Source organism: Petaurus breviceps, unplaced genomic scaffold (genome assembly GCF_028583685.1).
Source record: "Petaurus breviceps papuanus isolate PSGF00001 unplaced genomic scaffold, PetGlider_PUasm1.0 90779, whole genome shotgun sequence".
Classification (NCBI taxonomy): domain Eukaryota; kingdom Metazoa; phylum Chordata; class Mammalia; order Diprotodontia; family Petauridae; genus Petaurus; species Petaurus breviceps.
Window position 1 is genome coordinate 4,222,004 of NW_027187344.1, and position 24,390 is coordinate 4,246,393.

General features: G+C 41.2%; 1 protein-coding gene across 2 annotated transcripts in view; it reads left to right on the plus strand.

Moving 5' to 3' along the window:
* SARDH (sarcosine dehydrogenase) overlaps positions 1-24,390 on the plus strand; it is a 137,016-nt gene that overhangs the window by 106,890 nt on the left and 5,736 nt on the right. For both annotated transcript variants that reach the window (XM_069069240.1, XM_069069241.1), the window contains exons 18-20: positions 9,218-9,380; positions 12,131-12,299; positions 17,736-17,871. In XM_069069240.1, coding sequence (XP_068925341.1) covers positions 9,218-9,380; positions 12,131-12,299; positions 17,736-17,871 — 468 coding nt within the window. The remainder of the gene's footprint in view (positions 1-9,217; positions 9,381-12,130; positions 12,300-17,735; positions 17,872-24,390) is intronic.

Sequence of the window (24,390 nt, forward strand, 5' to 3'; positions counted from 1 at the left end):
TAGACCTAAAGGTTATCAGTATCTTGGGGAAAGAATAAACATTTAGATATTGTCAACTTGTCTGGGAAGGAAAATAAGCCAGTTTTTGTTTTTTTTGTGGGGTGGGGAAGGATGGGGAGAGACACACTTCAGAGTGTATCTGAAGTATTTTAGAGTTCTGGGATGTTTGAAACATGGGAATTTACTGAAACTGAATCAGACAAGTCTTCCCCTACTGCTCTTTCTTCGCTTTCTCTTTGTTGCTTAGGTTTTTAAACACACCCCAGAAGACTGTATATCATCTGTTGCTCTTAAGAACCCTAGGTATTTAAAAGCCAGTCATATTTGTAAGGGCTGACCCCAGAGTCTCCATTACACTGTTCTAAAAACAAAGTATCATGGAAATGGGGATAAAACCACAAACTGAGGACCTATGGGAAGGTTTGGAAATGTCAGTGATATAGTGCCCCTATGTTAGACCCTGACTGATTCTACTCTGGGCTTCTTCTGACTCACAGGCCAAAGGTCCTGAGTGTGAAGTGCGACTTACCGTTGATTCCAGAGTGTATTTCTTTTTATTTCTGAACTTCTATAGTTTACTTGGGCTTGATGTTGGGTCTAGGTAACAAAACCAGCTCCTGAAATGCTGGCCTTGCTGACAGAGTAGCCCTACCCACGGACTTGACCAAATAAAGACTAGAGATTAAAAGATTTCTGTCTCTATCAGTGGAGATTGGGGAAGGGGATTGTCTCCAGAAGGCCCCTGTAAAAATCTACCTAGGTGAACTAGGGGAGAAGAGAGTTTCTTGATTGTGCAGGCAGCCTTCTTACCCTGCTCACGCTAACATAGCTCATGTAAGTCACTGCCTTGGTCTTTTTATCTGTAAGGACCAGAATGGCTAACAGGGTTCCCTCTAGAACACTTCTGTTTTCTAAAGTTTCTTTGACCTAAAACATCACATAGAATTAAAATGGAATTTTAAAATTTGAGTGACTTTCATTAGATTACCAAAATCCTAACAGAATCAAAATATTAGTATGGGATAGAGCAGTAAACTTTTCAATAGTGTTTAATGTATCCTGAATTATATTATAGTTATTTTTACACATGTTTGATGTCCCCTGCTAGATGGTAAATTTTGTGCTGGCAAGAACATGACTTGAATATTTTTATATTCCCCCACCATGCCCTGAATATGGTAGATACTCAAATTTTCCCCAAATCATAGAGTGTCAGATAGAAAGGACCTTAGGGATTATAGCCCAATGTTCTTTGTCCCTCAACCCTGCACTGTATAGATGTAAAGAAAAAGAGGTTCATAGAGGTTAAATGATTTGTCAAAGACCACAAAGGTAAATGGCACAGCTGAGATTTAATTATAGGCCTTCTGACTTCCACACTACTGCTCTTTCTCCTCGACCATTTCTGTTGAATTGAATTAAATTGAATTCAGTTCAATTCAGGATGGAAACAGCATTATCACCATCCTCATAAATAACGCCTAACATCTGTTGCACCATTTACCATTTTCAAGGAACTTTCAGAGCTACTCTCTCATTAAATCCTCCAGAGGCTGGGGCCAGAGTGCTGGAAGCCAAACTGAAAGCTCCCAATGGCAGATACATTTGACGCCTTAGCTTCCCAGAGAGCAGTTTGTATCACAAAAGGTCTCTGCTCCAACCATTTAATTTTGTTGCTAAATGTGGCTGCTGATAACAGGATGCACAGCTCTAAGGCATTTTTAGTTCAAAGAAACAGGTGCTTTAGATGCTTGGAGAACCACAAAGACATTCCTCCTCCATTTGGTTGCTGAGTGCATTCAGACATCTCACCTGCCTTCATTTTATTGATGATGTAGCTCTTGATGTAAGGCTCATCTCTGTCTAGAACCATATGTGGTAGTTACTTCCCAGCTCAAGGGGAGAAACACAACGTGTCAGATGATCCCAAAAAAAGAGCTTTTAACTAGGATTAATTACATCTGGAACAAAATTCAGTGGGGTGAGAGAGTAGTGGTGGTGCTTTCTTCTCAGAGTCTGCTGACATTCATCAGGGGTAGGTGGAGAAGGCAGTCCCAAGAGAGGATGCCATAGTAAATGGCTCCTGGAGGGTGTCATTTTAGGGAAAAGGTTCTTAATCTGGCATCCATGGATGTCCAAGGAGTCTGTGGATAGATTTCAGGGGATCTGTGAACTTGGATGGGTAAAAAAGTTACATTTTTATTTTCACTGCCCTCCAGCTGAAATTTAACATTTCTTTCTATTTTGAATTTCAAAAAAATTATTCTGACAAGGGGTCTAATAGGCTTCACCAGACTGAAAAGGTATCCATGCAGAGATGTGCTGGGACTGGCTCCTACTGCTTTGGGAGAGCCTATTATTAAATGTTCAGAGTGAGCATCTAGCCCAGAGGTAGGAACCTGCAGCCTCAAGGTCACAGGTTTCCCACCTCTGATCTAGCCCAATCCTCCTTTATTAACCTCATTTTGTATAGATGTAAAGAAAAGGAGGCTTAGAAAGATTTACATGACTCCCCAAAGATCACAGAGGTAAACAGCAGAACTGAGATTTTGTTGTGGGCTGTTTGACTTTGGATGGCTTCTGTATCAGGAGAGCTGATTGTTAAATTATCAAGGTAAGGATTCACACCTCTGAAATCTAGCAAATGCTATAAATCAGGGCTTGATTTATTGTTTTGTTGATTGTCCAAACTTAAGAGGTCTATGGAATCTTCTTAGGGATAAGGAAAATGTTAATAATGCAGATTAAACTTAAAAATATGTTGTGCGTACATTTTTGGGTGTGCCAGGTATGATTTTTTTTTCAGAGAGCTAGTCATTAAACATTTACCCGCAAACCCAAATTTGACATAATGAAGGTTAACAACTACTCTTTTACATCATGGGAAAGAGTGTAGCTCTTTGAGAATGTTGTAAAGCAAGGTCTGGGGAAAATGTGCCCTCCATCTGGGAGGGAGCCCCTCACCCCACCCTGTCAGGGAAGAAGTACACTTTGCCCATGTCAGCACCCTGGAGCCAAAACCCTGTTGCCTCAGGCTAGATATAGCTCTACCCAAACAGAATACTTGTATTTTGCTCAGTGGCCTGAAAGCTCCTCAGAGCTATAACTAATATTCTGTTGACACATTTATTTCCTAGGGAAAACAACACAAAACATTTCTTTAAATCAACTTTATATCCACAGGACAGATGGAGAGGAGATGTAGAATGGGTCAGAGAAAGGATCACCTGGGATATGGGTGCCAGGAAAGAAAGTACACTAGCTGGTTGTTTCCTATTAGATGTCAAGCTCAGTTGTCTCTATACTGGTGAAGGAATGGAGTCCTAAATTTTGGTGCTCTGGGGCAAAGCCCTGTTCACCTCACCCTTGTTGTGATTCTGTTAGTAACTGGGCATTAGGAAGAACAAGGAATAGACCAGACATCAAGGAAATTTGTCGAACTCACTTTATAAAAGTTGTCTAACCCTACAAACTAGATCTGGATAGCAAAGCCTTCTAAACTTAAGAATTCTCCAAGGTCTCCCAGCAGGAATACTTCCTTTTTGTTTTCAAGTTGTTCACATTTGATCATTTATGAAAAGGAGCAGGGCATGCCCTTCTAAATGTTCCCTGCTAAAATAAGTTAGCCCCTGCACCAGCCATAGTTACTTTCTTCAAAGCAAAGAGGAGATGCTGTCATCCTTCCAATGCTATAGAGAAATCATTGTGTGGCTAATTGTAAGCATTGCATTGTGTGCCAGAAGACTTCGGTGCTATGAGTAATCTGCCTTGCACAATCTCTGCCAAGCATCCTTCTCCACCGTCATAGTGGGCTTGCTTCAGAAGAGGGATGAGTCATGTAGTCTTAGAATCATAGAATCTTCACATTGGAAGAGACTTTAGATGTCAAGTAATCTAAAATCCTACCCAATATAGGTATTCTCCATCAAATCCCCAATGGGGGACATGATGACCTAATGGCAAGACCACTAGGAATCAGAACCTAGCTTCAAATCTCAGCTCTGCTGTTTCCGAGCTGTGTCACTTAGAACAGGTTGCCTCTTTGAACCTTGGTTTTCTTTTCTTTTTTTGCTTTTTGGAGGGCAATTGGGGTTAAGTGACTTGCCTAAGGTCACACGGCTAGTTTTTGTGTTGTGTCTGAGACCGGATTTGAACTCAGGTCCTCCTGACTCCAGGGCCAGTGCTCTACTCACTGCGCCACCTAGCCACCCCAAACCTTGGTTTTCTTATCTGTAAAATGGGGGTATTGTTTTGCTACCCATCTCTCAGGACTGTTATGAATAAAACACTTGGCAAATCTTAAAGCACTACACAAAGGTGAATTAGTATTATTGCTATGAGGAATTCAGCTACCTCACAAGACAACCCCTTCTGTTTTTAACACCTCTGATTGGAAGGAAGATATTTTGGGGCTTGTTTTTGTTTTTCATTGAGACAAAAAAAATCTGTCTTCCCCAAAATTTTACCCTTTGGTTCTCATCTGGTCTTCTGGGACTAGAAAGCAAGTCTATTCTCCTTTCTGCATAACCTTCAAATACTGGAAGACAGTAATCATTTATTCACTTGAGTCATCTCTCCTCCAGGCTAAACATTCCTCATCCCATCAACTGTTCCTCAGGTAGACTGATTTCAAGTCCCCTTAGCATCCTAGATGCCCTCCTCTGCCCACACTCTATCTTGTCAATGTCCCTGATGGTCTTGGGTATCATTCTCATTCACAAACTCTCTTCCTAGTGAGACTGGTCTGCTGGTTGCTTTCCATATATGACATTCGATCTCCCACCCTGGTGTATTCGTGTGAATGGTCCCCAATGCCCAAAATTTATCCTCCTCACCTCTACCTCAGAGTATCCTTTGTTGTGGTTGTTCAGGTATTTCATTATGTCCCACTCTTCTTGACCCCATTTGAATTTTTTTTTTTGAAGATACTGGAGTGGTTTGCCATTTCCTTTTTCAGCTAATTTTACCGATGAGGAAACTGAGGCAGACAGGGTTAAGTGATTTGCCCAGGGTCACACAGCTAGTATCTGAGGCCGTATTTGAATCCAACAGGATGATTAAGTTCCTTCAAACAATAGTCCAGGTACTAATTCTCACATAAGACCTTTATCATTCACAATTATTAACACTCTCTCCTTGAAATATGGGAGCATAAGAACAATAGAATCATAGATTTAGTTCTGTAAAGGCCATCTAGTCCAACTACTTCATTTTATAAATGAGGAGACTGAGACCCAGAAGAGGTAAGACTTATTCAAGGTCATACAGATTTCCTTAGTGAAAGAAGCAACATTCAAACCATGTCCTCTGACTCCAAATTTGATACTTTTTTTTTCTCCTGGACCATGTTGCTATCCTCCAGTGTTTTCTAATTCACTCCCTAGTAGCATGTAAACTGAGAGTACAGCCTGGTCTTTTTTTTTCTTTGTATCTACAGAGCCATGTACATAGTGGGTATGTAATATACATTTAAATGAATAATATACATAAGTTAATGTATATGTATGTAATATACATTTAAGTTAATAATATACATAAATAAAAAAAAACTAAGGTTCAGAGGGCAGAGCTTTGATGTGGAATCTCTGGTAGTCACAAGAGTCAGAATGAAAATGAAAGATGAGAAGGGAGCAACAAAGACTTCTAGAATCAGAGGGCAATAGATGACACGGTCCCACTGACCGGTTTCTTGATAAAATGTGGCACCCAGGACTGAACACAATACTCAAAATGGAATCAGGTCAGTGGGACTGTATCATCTATTGCTCCCTGATTCTAGAAGTCTTTGTTGCTCCCTTCTCATCTTTCATTTTCATTCTGACTCTTGTGACTACCAGAGATTCCAAGTCAGAGTACTGTCCTCTGAACCTTAGGTTTGTTTTTTTTATTTTCCCCCTTTGGGGGAAATTTAGAGGCACAAGTGCCTTTTAGAGTAAGAAAGGGGCCACTATAAAGTACCAGATGTTAGCAATTTCCAGTTGTTAATCAACAGGAACCAATAAAGACTCTATGGTGATAATTACTTGGGTCAATATTGAGGCCAAAGTCAATTCCATTCATCTCTAAGGGACCATCTGAATTCTTTGACCATCTGGAATTTTTCTGCACTTTATCTCACTTGGAATACATAGGCCATCATCTCAGGCTTAGAACTTCTGGTTGCAATTCAGGGAATTGTTGTTTGTGGATTTGACCTATGGCACTTTTCCTCTAGGGAGCTCAGATCATCTCCTAGATGATCTCATGTGGATCTGGAAAGGGGTGAGTTCTGGTGGCACATATGGAGAAACAGACCCATAAAGTGGTTGCTGCTCCATGTCCCACAGATAGAAAGTCCAAAGTCCCCATTTCCCCAGTGCGCTGCCTACTTACTCCCTTTGCAACAAATGAAGGCACAGCTGTATGTTACTGTCTCTTCACAGCACATTATTTAACCTGTCTCTCATTCAATCTGTTCTCTTAGCTTTCCCTTCTCTGTGCCTGAGTCTTCATCTGTAAAATGAAAGTGTTGTTACATTCTAGTATTTTAATCCCCTGTTCAATGAAGGTGTGAATATGACATTCTCAACTTCAGTCACTTGCACCTTGGCCTCATCTTACAAGAATACCTTATGGGTTAGCTTAGATCTTTTAAACTTTGCAAAGCACTTTTCACATCTGTTATTTCTTTAGTTTCCTCTACTTCTGGAGTATGAGAAAATCCTGTACAATTTTTCCTCTTTGCTCTGATGGCCACCTGGGCCTTGGAGCTCCCCACCTCATTTCACCATGGTCACCAACGTCAATCAGTTTGTCTTGGTCCCCCAGTCTCCAAATGAGTTTTGAGTATAAGGCAGTATAAGTATTACTGCCTTAATCTTTTTATATAATAATAGGGAGTAATCACAAATAGCCTCATTTCCCCTTCCAAATGGAGACCAAAGTTTAACAACCTCTCTGGTTAACACTATGGGAAGAGTCCAACTGAATGTGAATTAGGAACTATTGAGCCATTTAATACATTTTTTTTTTTAATTTTTATTTTTCCTGCTAGGAAATGAGATTGGCTTGGCAGCCTGGCTCCCCTTCATAGGCTGTCTAAAATTAGAAGCCAGTTGACAAGGCAATCCTTATCTACAACCGAAGGGCTGCGGGCTGGATGCAGGGAAATGTCAAAAGTACAGTCTCTGTTTCAATTTTGAGGTTCAAAAGACCTCAGCAAATGGAAGCACAGGGCAAATTTGTGCTGTTTCCAAAGCTTTTAGATTCCAATTCCTCAGGCACCATTCGATTAGCATGTCGGGTTTACAATGGAATTAACGTCCCTGGTAGTCTGGGATTGCTATTCGTTCACTGCTCCAGCTATGAACAGCAAAGATCGAAAGCATAAGGCCTCTTGCCCTTTAACTGCCTGAACACTATTAGCTTATGGATCCACCTGGGGGCTGTGAAGCACCGGCTGACAGCTCAGTTTTCAGGTAACACCAATCTAAACATGTGTTGAGTCTAGAAAGTTGCCTCCCCAAGGTCCTATGTATTAGCGTTGTTTAGTTCTGCCCCCCCAGAATACTCCTTACAGAAACTAGAATTCTCCTACATTTCTAGATTCAGAGACACCCTGTACTCTGAAAGTCTAATAGACAGAGACTTAATCATTAGTCATTCCCATTCTGAATGGGTGTGGGCTGTACCCACTGGGCAGATCTTAGCTCCCATTCCAAGGAGGGAAATATGGCCTATCAGGGAATTGTGAAGAGAGAGACATTTATTGAATTACTCTGTTGTACGCCTGGTCATGGCAGCTGGATTGCAAGCCTCTTGAGGGAAAGGGTTTTGTTTTCAAATTTGTACTGTCCTCCTCAATCTTCATCATCCTATCAAAAGTATACCAACAATACCTAGAACATCTAAACAGAGGTGGGGAGCCTGTGGCCTCGAGGCTACATGTGACCTTCTAGATACTTGGGTATGGCCTTTTCACTGAGTCCAAGTTTTACAGAACAAATACATTTATTAAGGGGATTTGTTCTGTGAAGTCTGGATTCAATCAAAGGGCCCCAGTTGAGAACCTAGAGGGCTACTCATAGCCTGGAGGCCACAGCTTCCCCACACCTGATCCCTATATTCTCTATAAGGTGTGTTTTTTGTTAGTAAAATTAGTCTTTACTAACTGCAACTAAAATCAAAACTCCCTTCAGTTCTGGGCAGGCTCACAAAGTTCCAATCTCATCATTCTTGAAAAGGGAAGTTAGTTAAGCCTCCCATTTCCATTCTAGACCTGCACCCTCATATTAGCAAAACTTTATGATCCTATGGTGTTAACTTTTCAAAGTGTTCCCCATATGTCATCTCATTTTAAGGACATAGATAAGGCTCTCTTTATGCCAAATAAGGTTCTCTCTTTCTCTCTCTCTTTCCTTCCACCTGCTCACACCATACTTAACAGTGTGTGAAATTCTACCATTAGAGAATCATTCCTTTGGCTTGAGGTTTTGACCTTGGTTGAAATACAAATCCCCCTGGGAGAGGTAACAAAGGATGCTTTATTGTTCATTTATACCTTAAGGTGAAAAGATTTGATCCTTTCCTGGAAACAGCTTTTAATACCAAGAATGGAAGCCACTGAATACCCCAGAGGGGAGTAGAAGGAGAAGAGTCTTGAGCCTACCTAATTTCCACATCTTCAGCAATCTGATGGGTAGTGAAGAAGAAAGTACACTGGAATGGGAATTAGGATGCCTGACTTCAGTCCTGGCTTCTGTCACTAACTCCCACTGTGACCTTGAGCAAGTTAGTTCCATTGCCTAGTTTTCTCAGATATACGATGAGAAGGTTGGACTACATGACATTGGGAACACCTTTCTATTTTGACATTCTGTGATTCTATTTGTTGTTATTCAATTATTTCAGTCGTGTCCGACTCTTCATGACCCCATCTGGGGTTTTCTTGGTAAAGATACTAGAGTAGTTTGCCATTTCCTTCTCTAGCTCATTTTATGGATGAGACAAACAGGCTTAAGTGACTTGCCCAGGGTCACACAACTAGTAAGTGTCTGAGGCCAGATTTTAACTCACAAAGATGAGTCTTTCTAACTCCAGGCCTGGCACTCTATCTACCTATACTCTATACTACCTAGCTACCTCAGGATTCTATTACATTAATGTATTGGGGGAGCAGATTATAAGAAGAGTGGAACTGAGAACAAGGATGAGACCTGGCCTCTTGTTCTTCCCACAGGTTCGAGCTATAAGATTGTCTTTTGTGGGGGAGATGGGCTGGGAGCTGCATATCCCCAAGGCATCCTGTGTCCCTGTTTACAAGGCTGTGATGAAAGCAGGTGCCAAGCATGGCATTGTCAATGCAGGCTACCGGGCAATGGACTCCCTGAGCATTGAGAAAGGTAGGTTCTTGTTGACACACTAGAACCTCCTGCCATGCCCCGAACCCTCCTCCCTGCGTCTGGACCTCCTCCACAGACATTCTCGGAGGCATAATTGTGATCTAACAAGTCCGTCTTCACTTTCTGGATTTCTTGTTAACTCACTGATCTGGATATCCGCCCACATTTCCTAGCTTGGTCCTTCCTCTATGTTTTCCCTTGACACAAATCAATACACAATATTTGGCATGGCCATATTATCTTCCCTCCTCCGTGAAACTTTCAGACCCTATATCTCATCTTCCCTTAATCACAGATTCTCTGTGCCTTTTAAAGGGATCACTAACTAATCTGATTTTTTTTAAAAAATTATTTCAGATTGAATAATAGAATCAGAGGATATCAGGGCTAGACGAGACCTTAGAAAATAGAATGTTAGCATTCAAATAATAAAAGGAACTTTAGAGGTTATTTAGTCTAACCCTCTCATTTTAAAGATTAAAAAAAAAAGAAAATCCCAAAACTAAGACCCAGAGAGGGGCAGTGATTCGCACAAGCCATGTTAGTGGGAGAGGACTACAGAAGGCCCTACCCCCAAACCAGAAGCCTCTGTTTCTTAGGTTAATAGCTATATTTTAACAGAGGCCTTATGGAAATAATGGGTACCACCCCACCCCCACTCCCACCCCCCTGTCTATGTCCCCAAACTATATAGATTTTTATTATCCAAGCCCAAGTAGTGATATATATGGTGTGAATTTCTAGCCAGGTCAGAAAGGGAGATAGCACCATTATAGGTTAGGGGTAGAGATTTTGTGATTCAGTGAAGCCTCACACTATTCTCATCTCCAACTGCCTTTCAGACATCTTGAAATGAATATCCAGCAGACATCTTAAACTCAATACATCCAAAACAGTGATAATTATCTTTTCCCCTCCACCACCCCCCTGTTCTGACCTTTCCTACTGATGGGGTACCTGGGGTCTAGGTCAATTTGTGAAACCAACTTGTCCTTTCCCAACCTTGAGCTCTGCCCCTTCCCCAACCCCTTTGTTCTTACTTAATCTCTTCATTTCTCCTCCCATCTGGCCCATACCCTCCTTTGTCCTTGCCTTTTGTCTCCTTCAGCCTGGCCCAAATCTTATCTAAACTATCTGTTCACTAAAGTCACAAGTTCCTCTTGGTCAGCTCTGACCTTTATCTATGCACTGAGGCCCCTCCCGTCAGGTCAGCCCTGACAATGGCAGCCCTACCCTTTAAAAGTAAAAGCATGTACCCCTCTCACTCGCAGGTCCCCTAAAGGACTCTTGCCCGCTTCTTATAGAGGCGTAACAATAAACTTCTACAACTCTCACTCCAATTAAGCCTGAGACCTTGAATTCTTTCCAGACACTATTGCAGGTTTTCTGGTCTTAAATAAGATCAGAATTCCTGCTCAACCTATTGGGATTTTGTCCCTCATCACTATAATTGTTGAGGGCAAGACCATCCCTCCCAGTCCATCAGGAGTCATGACTCCTCACTCTCTCTTCACAGCTCATGACCAAGCTGTTGTCCAGATCACCTTTGCAACACTTATCCAGTACATCCCCTTCTCTCCCCTGACACTGCCACCCACCTGATGAAGGCCCTCATCTCCTCATACCTTGATCATTGCCCTAACCTGTTGGTGGGTCTATCTGCCTCAAGTCTCTCCCTACTCCAGGTCTTCCTCCATTCAGCCTCTAAAATGATTTTCCTAGAGTCTAGGTCTAATCTCTGCCCCCCCCCCTCCCAACTCAATAAATTCCAGTGGCTTCCTATTACCCACCAGGAGCACATAAAAAAATGCTCTGCTTAGCACTCAAGACCCTTCCTAACCTAGTCACCTTCTACCTTTCCAGTCTTCTTACAGCTTATACCCTGACATAGCTTTGTAATAAAAGAGGAGCAAAATGACCTCACAATTTCAGGGTCAATCCATGCTGTGTCTGACTGTGGCTAATCAAACCAAAACGAGCTTGGAAGGCCCTACCATAGACTGGGCACAAGTGGTTCATATGAACATTTGGGAAGGAATGTCTCTAAATATGCACATCCCATGTTTCTTTTGAGCTACTGTAATTCTGCTTTGCGCATAGAACACAGCGCCTTCTTTGATGAGGGCACACTGTACTGGCCGGTCCTGTACCAGTTTCCCATGTCTCACAGTTGATTCCAAAGTTCTTCAAAGACACCTTGAGAGTTTTGTTGTATCACTTCTGACCTCCATGTGAATGTCTGCCTTGTGGAAAAAAAAAGGTCTTCCTGACACGTACCCTGATCCAGTGATACTGGGCCCCTGGATATTCTATAAACAAGACACTCCGTCTCTTGGCTCTTGGCATTTTCTCAGTACGTCCCCCATACCTGGAACAGTCTCCCTCCTCCACTCTTACCACTGACCTCCCTGGCTTCCTTTACATCCCATCTAAAATCCCACTTTCTATGGAAAGTCTCCCCTAATTTCTCTTAATTCCCTTTTTTTATTTATTTCCTATTTATTCTGTATATAGCTTGCTTTGTTTGATGCGGTCTTTCCAATTAGATTGTAAACTCTTTCAGGACAGAGACTGTCTTTTGCTTCATTTTTTATCCCCAGCTTAGGACAGTGCTGGTACATAATAAGCGCTTAATAAATGTTTGCTGATTGATTTATTGAAAGTGCACTGTGTAGAAAGTAACTCATACTGTCTTTCTACTGGTAAAGTGCTGCTTTCCTTGCCTCTGATGACATTTGCATCCCCTTCAGGCTACCGACATTGGCATGAAGACCTTCGTTCTGATGATAGCCCTCTAGAAGCAGGACTAGCTTTCACCTGTAAACTGAAGTCCACCATTCCCTTTTTGGGACGAGAAGCACTAGAGAAACAGAGGGCTTCTGGTCTCCTCAGACGCCTGGTCCGTTTTACCATTGACAAGTAAGTCCCTGATCCTTCCCACCCCACCTGCTTACAACTGCCAGAAGCTGAGAAACATTTCTTGTAGACAGTCTAAACCCCTGTTCAACTCCATGGCTGGGATAAGAAAATTTTTAAAGCAAAAAGCATCATTTTAGACCCTCTACAATTTGGTACCTTTTAAATTTTCTACTTTTTCAGGCATTTCCCCTACATAGGCCCTGTGAATGCACCAAACAGGACTGCTCACAATCTCCTGCACTTTCCCACCTCTACACCTTTGCTCAAGCTCTGTGTGTGTGTGTGTGTGTGTGTGTGTGTGTGTGTGTATGAATTAATTTTCCCATCTTCTCTATTCCTGTTGAAATCCTACTCATTACTTTAAAACCTAACTCAAATGCCATTCTTTCATGAAGCCTTCCATGAATACTCCCAGTAGATTATCACCTTCTAACCCTTGGACCTCACGTAGCACTTTGTTTTCCATTTTTTAATATACTTATTATGTATTATCTTATAGCTATTTGCATAGTAAATATATTAAACCCCCTTATTAGACTGTAAGCTCTACGAGGACAGGTAGGATTGTGTCATACCAAAACTTTGTACCTCACTCACCCAAAACACTTTATAACTATGTGTTGAATTGAATTGATTTGAAGGGTAATGACAATTTATTCTGGGCAAGTAATGATTTTTGCCAAGAGAATAAAAAGCATTTTGATTCTGTTTGTTTTTCTCTCTACCTTTGTGGGTGGCAATGGATGGGAATAATTTTAATCAATGTTTTTAAAACTAGAATAATATTTACAGACAGTCTTGATTTGGAAAACTAAGATGCTCCATTTGCCCCTTATTTAACTACCACTCTTTTCCAAGGAAAGGCCAAGGCCTAGAGCAAGAAGAGGGGGGAAAGTGTCTCTTATTGACTTCAGATGTTCCTTAATTCATGTAGCCTTCTTTCTGTCTGGTACCTTGGAGAGTTATCCATGGTGAAACCGCAGTTCACATGAACAAGATGGGTAGGCAGGGGGCCGTTGGACAGTCAAGAGTGCAGCACTGCAGCCCCAAAATGAATGCTGCCCTAGGCTCAGCTGAGTGAGGCACAGAATCATTGGAACTAGAAGAGAAACTTAAGGATCTTTGAGTCTAGCTCCCTCATTTTATAGCTGAGAAAACTGAGACCCATAGAGTTTAAATGATTTTTAAATTATCTAATAATAGCTAGATTAATTAATCTAATAAGAGGCCGAATCAGGATTTGAACCCTGCTCTTTCTGACTACATGTCCAGAGCACTATTTACACTGCCTCTCAGCATAAGGAAGGCGATAGCATTATTGTACTCTATCTAATTTTTTTTTTTTTTTTTTGCTAATTTTGCACTATCTATTTTTGCTAATTTTGCATGTATCTTCAGTTTGGGGTCATTTAAATAAAGACAGAAATAAACTGGGCACCCAAGAGAACGTAAACAGAATAAGGAAAGCTTTGGAGAACAGGCCACATGGGGATCATTTGAAGTAATTAGGGCTGTTTACCTGGGAGAAGAAAATATTTAGAAAAGATATGACAACTGCCTTTAAGCATTGAAAGGGATGCTACATGAAAGAATGGAGATTCCTTAAGGTAGCTAGATAGCCCAGTGACCTGGAGTCCAGGAAAGCCTGAGAGGCACCTCTTATCTGGTAAATCACCTAAAGGTCTCTCAGCCTCCATTTGCACATCTTCAAAATGGGTCTAAAATAGCATCTATTTCTCTGGGTGGTTGGGAGGATCCGATGCAAGGATGATGCATATAAATTGCCTTGCAAACCTTAAAGGGCCATATCCATGCTGTTGGTGTTGTTTGGCTTAGCTCCAGAGGACAGAACTAAGAGCAATGGGTGCTTTTTTCTGAGAATGCAAATTTTAACCAGGTTTAAGGAAAAATCTACAATCAGAGCCATCAAAAAGCAAAATGGGCTCCCTCAGGTGGTGTCCATTTTTCCATCTTTGGAAGACTTCAGGCAGAGGCCGGATGCCCACTTGTCCTGATAGTGTGGTAGAAGTAGGTTCTGTCTGGAGCAGGCTACACTATATCATTTCCAAGGGTCTTAGATCTGTGATTCTGTGAGGCAATGTGAAATAAGGCTGGTACCATCTCCATGATGGGGGAAGGGAGGGAAGAAGGGAGAGAATTGGGAACTCAAAATTTTAAAAAACAAATGTGAAAATTTTTAACATGTAATTGGGGGAAAAGTAAAATATAAGAAAAAGTTAAAAAAAAAAAAAGAAAAGAGAAATAAGGCTGGAAGCAGAGTTTGGAGCCAAATTGCTGGTAGACCCTAAGTGCTAAGGATTGCCAAAGACTAAAGATTTGGTATTTTATCCCCTAGTTAATGGGGAAGCCAGTGGAGGTTTATGAGCAGAGGAAGAAATGGTCTGAGCTGTGTCTTAGGAAAAAGATTTCCCCAGCTATTTGGAAGATACAGAGTAGAAAGTGACAAAAAAGATGAGGCTATTAACAGTATTAACACTTTTACAAATAGTACAAATAATCCTGCTGATGATTCTCCTAAGTCTGACTTTTAATACTAACAAAAAGCAGGAAGGCAAAACACCATTGCTGCAGTTATGGGACTTCACTGATGTGGGCCTGGTGTCATTGACAGCCAGAGAGACCTATTTCATGTGTGGCCAGATTCCTGGCTGCCCCTAATGAAGCCCTTCAAAAGATATGTCAAGTGTGATGAGCTGTAAAAAGGAAAGAAAAGAAAAGAAAGAAAGAAAGAAAGAAAGAGAAAAAATCTGTGGTTTGCCATCTTCCCTCAGAATTTCTTTATGTTATCTCCTGTTTACAAGTTCTTCAATTTGACTCCTCTAACTCTTCCTTCTCCTCCTTTTCCTGCTCCTCCTCCTTCTCTTTTTTCTTTTCTCCCTCTTCCTCCTTTTCCTCTTCCTTCTCCTTTTCTTCTTCTCCCTCCTCCTTTTCCTTTCTTTTCTTTTTCTTCCTCCTCCTCTCCTTCCTCTTCCTCCTCCTCCTCCCCCTCTCTATCCTCCTCCTCTTCTTCCTTTACTTCATCTTTGCCCTCTTCCTCTTTTTACCTTCTCCTCCTTTCCCTCCTCTACTTCCTTTTCCTCCTTCTCCTCTTCCTTTTTCTTCTTCTTCTCCTCCTTCCCTTCCTTCTATTCCTTTTCCTCCTTCCCTTCTTCCTCTTCCTTTTCTTCCTTTCCCTTTTACTCCTTTTCCTTTTTCTCTTCCTCCTCTTTTCTGCACAGCTCTTACTTGGGGGCTGGAGTTGAGTTGCCAGGGTCCTCCACTAAGCAGGAACAAGGTCTCAGACAAGTACAATGCTGATGAGGAGAGTGCCTTTGAATTTGCATCTTCAACATCCAGAAATCCACTCTGAAACAAGAGAGAAAAAACAGCTTTCTGCCCTGTTGGTATTTTTTCAAGTTGTTTGATTTTAAAAGATGAGACAAATGCCCATTATTTTCACTTCACTTTCTGTGCAGGGCTACCAAAATGAAAACAATGACCTAAATTTTTCCATAACTTGAACACTTTTCCATGTCCATTATCTATTTGTGAGTTAGGGAGGTCAGGGCCTATTGTCTCCAGTCTTCAGATAAAAACTGAGACCCTCAAGGTCATATTGTAAATTAGTGGTACAACAAGGGCTAGAACCAGACAAGGCCACTGTCCACTGTCCAGAATTACTGTATCTAAAGGATGGCTCTCACAGATACTATGAAGACAGAGAAAGGAACTTTGCAGTTATAGATGAATGCCCAGGCTCCCAAATGAGGGACCTTTGGAAATAAGAGGCTAGAACCCAATTTTTCCAACTCATGGTTACTGCACTTTTTGTTTTACTACCATATCAGAATCACTACCTCCTTCCATTGCTCTGAGGTTTGGATGCTGAAATGAGGTGATATGAACATAATTTTGGTGTTGGACTCAGCTTTCTACCTATACTCTCACATCTCAGAATGCTCAAGCCTTTTTCTGTAAAATTGCCCCTGGATAAGGCAAGAATCTCCTGACCATTCTTCCAACCACTATTATTTCCCCAGCTCCAATTCATCTTATTCATTCTGTGAGAGTAATCCTCTGATTATGTCATTTCACTGCTCAGAAACCTTCAGTGGCTCCCTATTGCCAAAAGGCACCCTGCAACCTGCTCCTTCGCTACCTTTCCAACCTTGCTTCAATCTGTTCCCTTTCATTTAACCAAAGCTTCAATGAAAATTTGCCAGTGGAATAATAATTCTACCCAATAATTCCTAAGAATAGTTTAAACTTCTGGGCTCATGTACCTCTGTGATTTTCCTAAAGTACAAGACCATGTCATACCCATATTGGCTAAACTCTGATGGCTTCTGATTGCCTTTAAGATTAAATAGAAGCTCCTTTGTTTAATTTTTAAAGCCCTTGATGACCTGGCCCCAAGCTACCTTTTCAAGTCTACACAACAGAGACACACATATACTTACACACATATATGTATAAATATAATGGATGTATATTTTTACATATTGCATATATACCCATATATGCATATGTGCATAGATAAATAAATATTGACAGGAATTTTTGTGAAAAAAGTTTATTTTTATACATACGTACATACAGCATATATGACTGTCATTCCAGTGTTCTCTGGTGCAGTGCAACCAGACTTCTTGCTGTTCCTCACACATGAAACTCCTTCTCCACACCTTTGCATTGGCCATCTGCCATCCCTGGAATGTACTCCCACCTCACTTTTCCCTCTTAAAATTCCTTTTTGTCTTCAAAATTCTGCCCAAGCAATGCCTTCCATGCAAAGTCTTTTTGATCCTCCCAGTGGCCAGTGTCTCCCCCCAAATTGGCTTTGTATTCTCTTTCTCTCTCTCTCTTTACGCACGCACGCACACACACACACACACACACATGCACACGCACACACACATTTCACCACATTCATTTATGTACACATTGCCTCCTTCTAAAGAACACAAGTTCCTCGAGGGTAGAATCATTTTGCTTTTTTCTTGGTACCTCCATCACCTATCACAGTGTTTGGTATACTGTTGGCATTTAATAAGTGTTTGTTTATTGTTTGATCGATGATATTTCATGCTTCCAATGTACTTCCTCTTTTCTTATCCTAGCCATCCTTCAGGATTCAGCTCAAAGGCCACCTCCTCCTTGAAACCTCTCCCGAAAATTCCCTCATTAGACATTCTTGCCCTCTTCTGAACTCTCATAACTCTCCTGGGTTACATCATGCATGATACTTATAGTTATATACCTGATTTATCTCCCCTATGTGACTAAGTTCTTTAGAATTAGAATCCTAGAGGGAAGAAAACAGGTCTTATTTATTTTTGTAACCTACCCCAGCCCATTATACATAGTGATTAATATATTTTTCTTGAATATGTGAGTGACATATATATATATTAATTTTTAAAAAAAATTTTACAGAAAGGTACCCATGTTTGGCCTGGAAGCCATCTGGAGAAATGAAAAAGTAGTTGGCTACATTCGGAAAGCAGACTTTGGCTTCACCATCAATAAAACCATCGCCTATGGGTACATCCAAAACCCAGAGGGAGGTCCGGTGAGTATTTGGGGAGTAACTGAACTTAAGGGACTGAGAATCCAAATTCTTTTTAAAAGGGACATGCAGAATGGAATGAAGAACAGTATTTTGTCTCAAAAGGATAACAAAAGGATGAGTTGTTTTTCTTCCAAGCCTTCTGTTATAAGCCAGAGAGGGCTGTGAGACCTACAGGGAAGACACAGAAGAAAAGAGCTGGAAGTCCTCCCATACCCACTCAGTCCTTGGCACTCTACCTCATACCACCAGCTCCCTGGAGGGCCTGGGCTCCAGCTATGGAAAAGCTGGAGGGGGGGCACAAACATTTCTGACAGGGTATGATGATGGATAAGGCCCTGAGCAGGGGCCTCTGCTGGAGGGAGGGAGAGGAGAGGCATATCAAGATGGAAAGCTGGTGCAGTGACATGAATGACTCATGTAAACTGTATCTCCAGGCTGGTTGGCTGTTGTTTTTTGTATTTTCCTCTTAAGAAACTCTGACTTTTGAAACACAGGGCTTATGTTAGTCAGAATTGAGGACAGAGCCAGAGGATAACAGCTATTCTTTCCTAACCCAGAAAGAATGAGATTTTGAAATGCCATCCCATTCTTTTACTCAAAGGATAAGACCAGGAAAACCAATGACCCAAACTCTGTTCCTTCAAATCTCCACCACTGCTCTGATCTTCTTCTTTAAAAATGTCCTTTCCCAAAACTAGCCATGTGACCTTGGGCAAGTCACTTAACCCCAATTGCCCTACCTTCCCCTCCCCAAAAAGAAAAATAAATGTCCTTTCCTCTCTATGGTCTGCACATAGAAGCTTTTAACAACTGTTGGTTAGCTGACTACTTGGTTGGTTGGTTTGATTGACTGACTGCTGAATGAATCTCTTTCAACTTAACAAAATATTTCAGTGCTTACTATGTGCCAGAGTCATTTTGATTTGCATTTCTCTTATGTGTTATTTCATATGACTGTTAATAGTTTGTGATTCTTTTGAGAACTGTTTGTTCACATCTATTGATCCTTTATTTATTTGGGAAATGATTTTTGATCCCATTTGCTACCTTGGATACCAAATCCTTATCTGAGGAATTTGATAAAATCTGATAAAAATGTTTTCTCCATTCATTGCTTTCTTATGTGAGGTGCATTAATTTTGTTTGTGCAGAAGCATTTCAATTTCCAATAGTCACTTCTCTGTTTTCTTAATCCATCAACACTACTCTGACTTTGCTTTCTTCCCTTCACAATTTTTACCCTATAGTTAAAGCAATTCAACTTTTGCCTTTAATTCCCTTGCCTGTTGACCTACCACCATTCACACCCACTCAATTCTCCACCCTAGATTAGCCCCACCATTCACCTTGTCCATTAAATTACTGAACTTCATCTGTGCCATCTAGATCCACTATAAACTCACATTATCTAATCTGAACTGGGTCCTCACTGCTGCATATGAAACTTGTTCTTATCTGTTCTATTCCTCTTACTGGCTATTCCCCAAAAGTCTCTTCTCTTCCCAAATCTTTCCCCACCCTTGGAAGATATCCTTTCCTCCTACTATACAAAGAGAATGGAAGCCTTCACCTCTCTTGCTCCATGTTTCAGCACTCATCTATATCTTTACTTCTGCCTCTGAGGAACAGATAGCCAAAGCCTTCCTCTCTACCTGTGCCTTCTCTCTCCCCATGCCCTCCCTTCTTTCCTAAGAGCTTACCAATCTAGCCTCTGTCATCTTTAATCTCTTCTGACTTATTTGTCTTTCTTAATTGCCTACAAACATATCCCACCCTTAGATAATCAGTCACTTGACCTTTATTTCCTTTCAAATCATTCTATATCTTGCCTTCTTTTCACTGCTACACTCCTAGAAAGAATCATGTCTATTTATTGCCTCCAATTTCTCATTTCATTACCCACTCATTTAACCTCTGACTTTGGACCCCACCACTTGCCTGAAACTAGGTTTTCCAAGGTTATCAAGGATATCTTAACTTTTTTTTTTTTTTTTGCTTTTTTGGAGGGGGGAAGGCAGGGCAGTTGGGGTTATGTGACTTGCCCAAGGTCACACAGCTAGTACGTGTTAAATGTCTGAGGTCAGATTTGAACTCAGGTCCTCCTGACTCCAGGGCCAATGCTCTATTCACTGCTCCACCTTGCCGCCCCAATCTCTTAACTTCTAAATATGGTAGCCTTTTCTCAGTTCTCAGCCTCTGTGACCTCTCTGTACCTTTTAATGCTGTGGACCACTCTCTCCTCCTGGACGTTCTCTGCTTCCTTGGCATCCATGAAATGAACATATTTTGGTTCTCCTTCTACTTGTATGACTGTTCCTTTTCAGTCTCTTTTTTTGTCTTTATTAATTTGTTCATTTACTTTTGAGTTTACGAGATTCAGTTCCCCAGTTTTTTGGGTTTTTTTTTTTTTTTTTTTTTGCCTTCTGCCTTTTGGAGGGCAATTGAGGTTAAGTAACTTGCCCAAAGTTACATGGCTAATTTTTTTGTGTTAAGTGTCTGAGGCTGGATCCAAACTCAGGTCTTCCTGACTCCGGGGCCAGCACTTTACTCACTGCACCACCTAGCCACCCCCAGTTCCCCAGTTCTTGGAGTTTAAAATTTTCTCCCCCCCCCCCCCCTTCCCAACCACCATCACCACCACCACCCCATGGCGGCATACAGTAAGGTATAGGATCTGCAGATACTTTCACATTATATTTTTCTAATTTTTCATTCTTGATGTTTTGTTTAACTAATTCTTGGTTTCACATAGAGTTATTCGCTTCAATTTGGTTGATTCTAGTTTTTAGCGAATTATTTTCCGTGGTTAGTTTTTGGAGCTCCTTTTCCATATCACACAGTTTTCTTTTTAAGGAGCTCTTTTCTTCATTGTAATGTTTTTCTAATTTTGCAATTTTGATTTTAAAAGAACTATTCATTTTGTCTTCTATCTCTCTAATTTAGTTTTCAAAGTTCCTTTTGAGCTCATCTAGGAATGCTTTCTGTGCTTGAGACCAGTTCCCTGTTGAGGCTTCAGCTATGGGTGTGGAGTCATCATTGTCTCCCTCTGAATTTGGTTCCTCCCTCTCTGGATAGTAGGACTCCAGAGTCTTTGTCTTTGCAGTCAGCTTTCTACCCATTTTGAGGCAGGGCCCTAGCCACACCCTTCCTCTTAGTTTCCCAAGCCTTTATTGTTTAAGGTTTTGCCCTGGGGCAATAATTACTATGTTTTCAGGATCAGAGGGGGGGATTGGAGCAGCCAGGGTTCACTCTGCCATCCTGGTCCCTAGAAGTCCAGATGGGTGCTTTTTAAATTTCTGGACTGTGGATTGGTAGTCCCAGGAGTAGTTGCTGCTCCTGCCAGGGGCCCTGCATTTGACTCTTACCCTGCTCCATCTAGTCCCAGCCCTTTGGTGATAAGCCTGGCAATGACCCTTGTGGTTGGTGGGTCAACTTGCTGCCACATTGATCAGGCCTTGTCTGGCCCTGTTCGTGCCACGGTGTTGGTGTCTGGCCCTCTCCTTTTCAGTCTCTTTTTGTGAATCTTCATCTGTCTCATGCCTGCTTAACATGGGTGTCTTCCAGGTTTCTATTCTTGTTCGTCTTCACTTTCTACAAGAGAAGGGGAAGGTTCTTTAAAATGTGAAGGTTGAACCAGATAACTTTCTAAAGTGTCTTCCAGCTCAAAAATTTATGTTCTAAGTGTGCCCTTCTAGACATCAGCAACCTGGGAAAAGTTCTACTTACACCCATGCTAGACATGGGCAGCATGGGTAGACAGAGTGGATAGAGACTCATCTTCCTGAGTTCAAATCCAGCCTTAGACACTTACTAGCTGTGTGACCCTAGGCAAGTCACTGAACCCTGCTTGCTTCAATTTCCTTATCTGTCAAATGAGTTGAAGAAGGAAATGGCAAACCACTCTAGTATCTTTGCCAAGAAAACCCCAAGGGGGAATCATGAAAAGTTAAACACGACTGAAAAAATAAGGGAAGGAGAAGACCTTTTAAAATAGGAAGGTTGAACGTGATGACCTCTTAAGGTCCCTTCCAGCTTTAAACCTATGAGCCATTAAGCTCATAGATTTACAATTTACAATTTCTTTTAATGATCAAGATTTACAGATGCACATAGTTCACAGTTGTTTCAAGTCTAATCATGATGTGAATGAATGAATGAATGAAAAAGTATAGATTAAATATTACTATGTTCTAGACATCGTGTTGTGTGCCATGGTCTCAAAATTACAAGGATAGATAGTCTGTACCCTCAAGTAGCTTACATTATAATAGGGAAAAACATATCAAAGGGAGTGGTGGCCAAGGAAAGGAGTTTATCATCACTATGATGTCAGAATCAGTCAGTCAGTTGACAAGCATTTATTAAGCACCTACTATACGCCAGACCCTGTGCTAAATGCTAGAGATACAAAGAAAGGCAAAAACAGTCCCTGCCCTCAAGGAGCTCACATTGTAATGGGGAGACAACATGAAAAAACAGTTTAACTTCCTGATATGTATAGAGTCGGTGGGAAATAAACTCAGAAGGAAGGCATCAGCTGTGGGGAGTGCAGCAGTTTGAGGGAGCTAGAAAAGGGCTCGTGCGTGCGTGCGTGTGTGCGTGCAGAAGGTGGGTTTTGAGCTGAGACTGGAAGTAAACCAGGGGAAATAGCAGGCAGAAGAAAGGAGGGACATTCTGAGCACCGATTACCAGTGAAGAGGCAGAGATGTAGGAGGTGCACAGAGACCGGTGCTGCTGTAGTACAGGTGTGTACATGGAGGAGAGTTAAAATACAAGAAGGCTAGAAAGATGGGAAGGGGCAAGATTATGAAGATTAAACTTTAAGCAGAGCCTTTAAAGTTGATCATGGGGGTAATAGGTAGCCACTGGAGTTGAGTGAGTGGGAATGAGAGAGGGGTAGTGCCAGCAGATGTGTGCTTCAGGAAAATTGATTTGGCTTCTCAGTGGAGGCTGGATTGGAGAGAAGAAAGAGCAGAGACAGGGGAAGTTATTGAGAAGGCTATTGCAATAGTCCAGGCCAGTGGTTCTCAAAGTTCACCAACTCCTGGGGGTTCTGGAAACTTTTTCAGGGTCTACAAGGTCAAAGTTGTTTTTCTAATAATACTAAGATTTTATTTGCCTATTAAAATACTCTTCCCCTTATGAGGCCACATTTCTTCATATACTTCAACCAAAACATATTCAACAAATTAAATGCAGAAGCAGATATGAGAATCCAGCTGTCTTCTGTTATGCCAAGATTTAAAGAGATTTGCAAAAATATATAAAACAATGCTACTCTCGTCACTATTTTTTTTATTTTTAGAAAATATAGTTATTTTTATTAAAATATGTTATATTAACTTTCAGTGGGCTTATTATAATTTGTTTAATGAATTAATATTTTCAAATTTTATCAGTTTTAATTTCTTATAAACAAAAGCTCTTTAGGGTCCTCAGTAATTTTTAAGAGTCTAAAGGGGGCCTGAGTCCAAAAGTTAGGCCATTGTTTGTCTAGGCATTCAGATGAGAGCTTTTACTAAGGTAGTAGTAATGGTTCTTGAGGGAAGAAAATGTGTAGAAGAGATGTTGAACTTGACTTGAACAGGACTTGCCAATAAATTGCATTTGTGGAGTGAGTTCCAGAGTCCCTATGAGCCTAGGGATTGGCAGGATACTGGTATCCTTGACAGTAGTAATAGGGAAAGTAGGTTTATATATAAGATGGCCAACTGACATGTCCTTTCCAAAAACAAAAGGGTTATGAGGGGTAGGCAGGAAGATGATAGCATAACTTGGTGGGTAGCTCAATATAGTATAAAGATGAAGTATAGTCTGAGGTTTGAGTCCCATGAGATGGTATGTTATTGTTACTGAGTCATTTCAGTAGTGACTGACTCTTCATGACCCCATTTGGGGTTTTCTTGGCAAAGATACTGGAGTGACTTGCCATTTCCTTCTCCAGCTCATTTTCCAGATGAAGAAACTGAGGCAAAGAGGGTTAAGTGACTTGACCAGGGTCACCCAGGTACTAAGTGTCTGAGGTTGGATTTTGAACTCAGGAAGATGAGTCTTCCTGATTGCAGGCACAGTAATCTATCCACTGGGCCACCTATCTGCCCCTATGAGATGATATAGTGGCTTGTTACCATTTGTTACCCCAATCAAAGCAACTGAACCCCAAGGCAGAAGTTTCAAAGATTAATAAATTAACTTCCCCGGTGTCTGGTGCAAGTTTTGGTGGAGAGAACACAAGGTTTGAAATTAGAGTTTAAATCTCAGCTCTTACCACTTCCTACAACTTCCTACTCATGTAACCTTGGGCAAGTCAGTTTGGGCCTCAGTTTCCTCATATGTAAAATAATTAGGTTGAACTGCCATATCCTTTGCCACAGATGAAGAGCTCTAAGGGTCCTTAGAAGTCATCCAGTCTGGAGACACCAAATTTGAGTGGTGTCAGATTTAAATGTAATTGGGAAATGTTTACCAAAATAAATAAAAATAAAATACAACATAGATAATATTTGTGGCTTTCTGAGT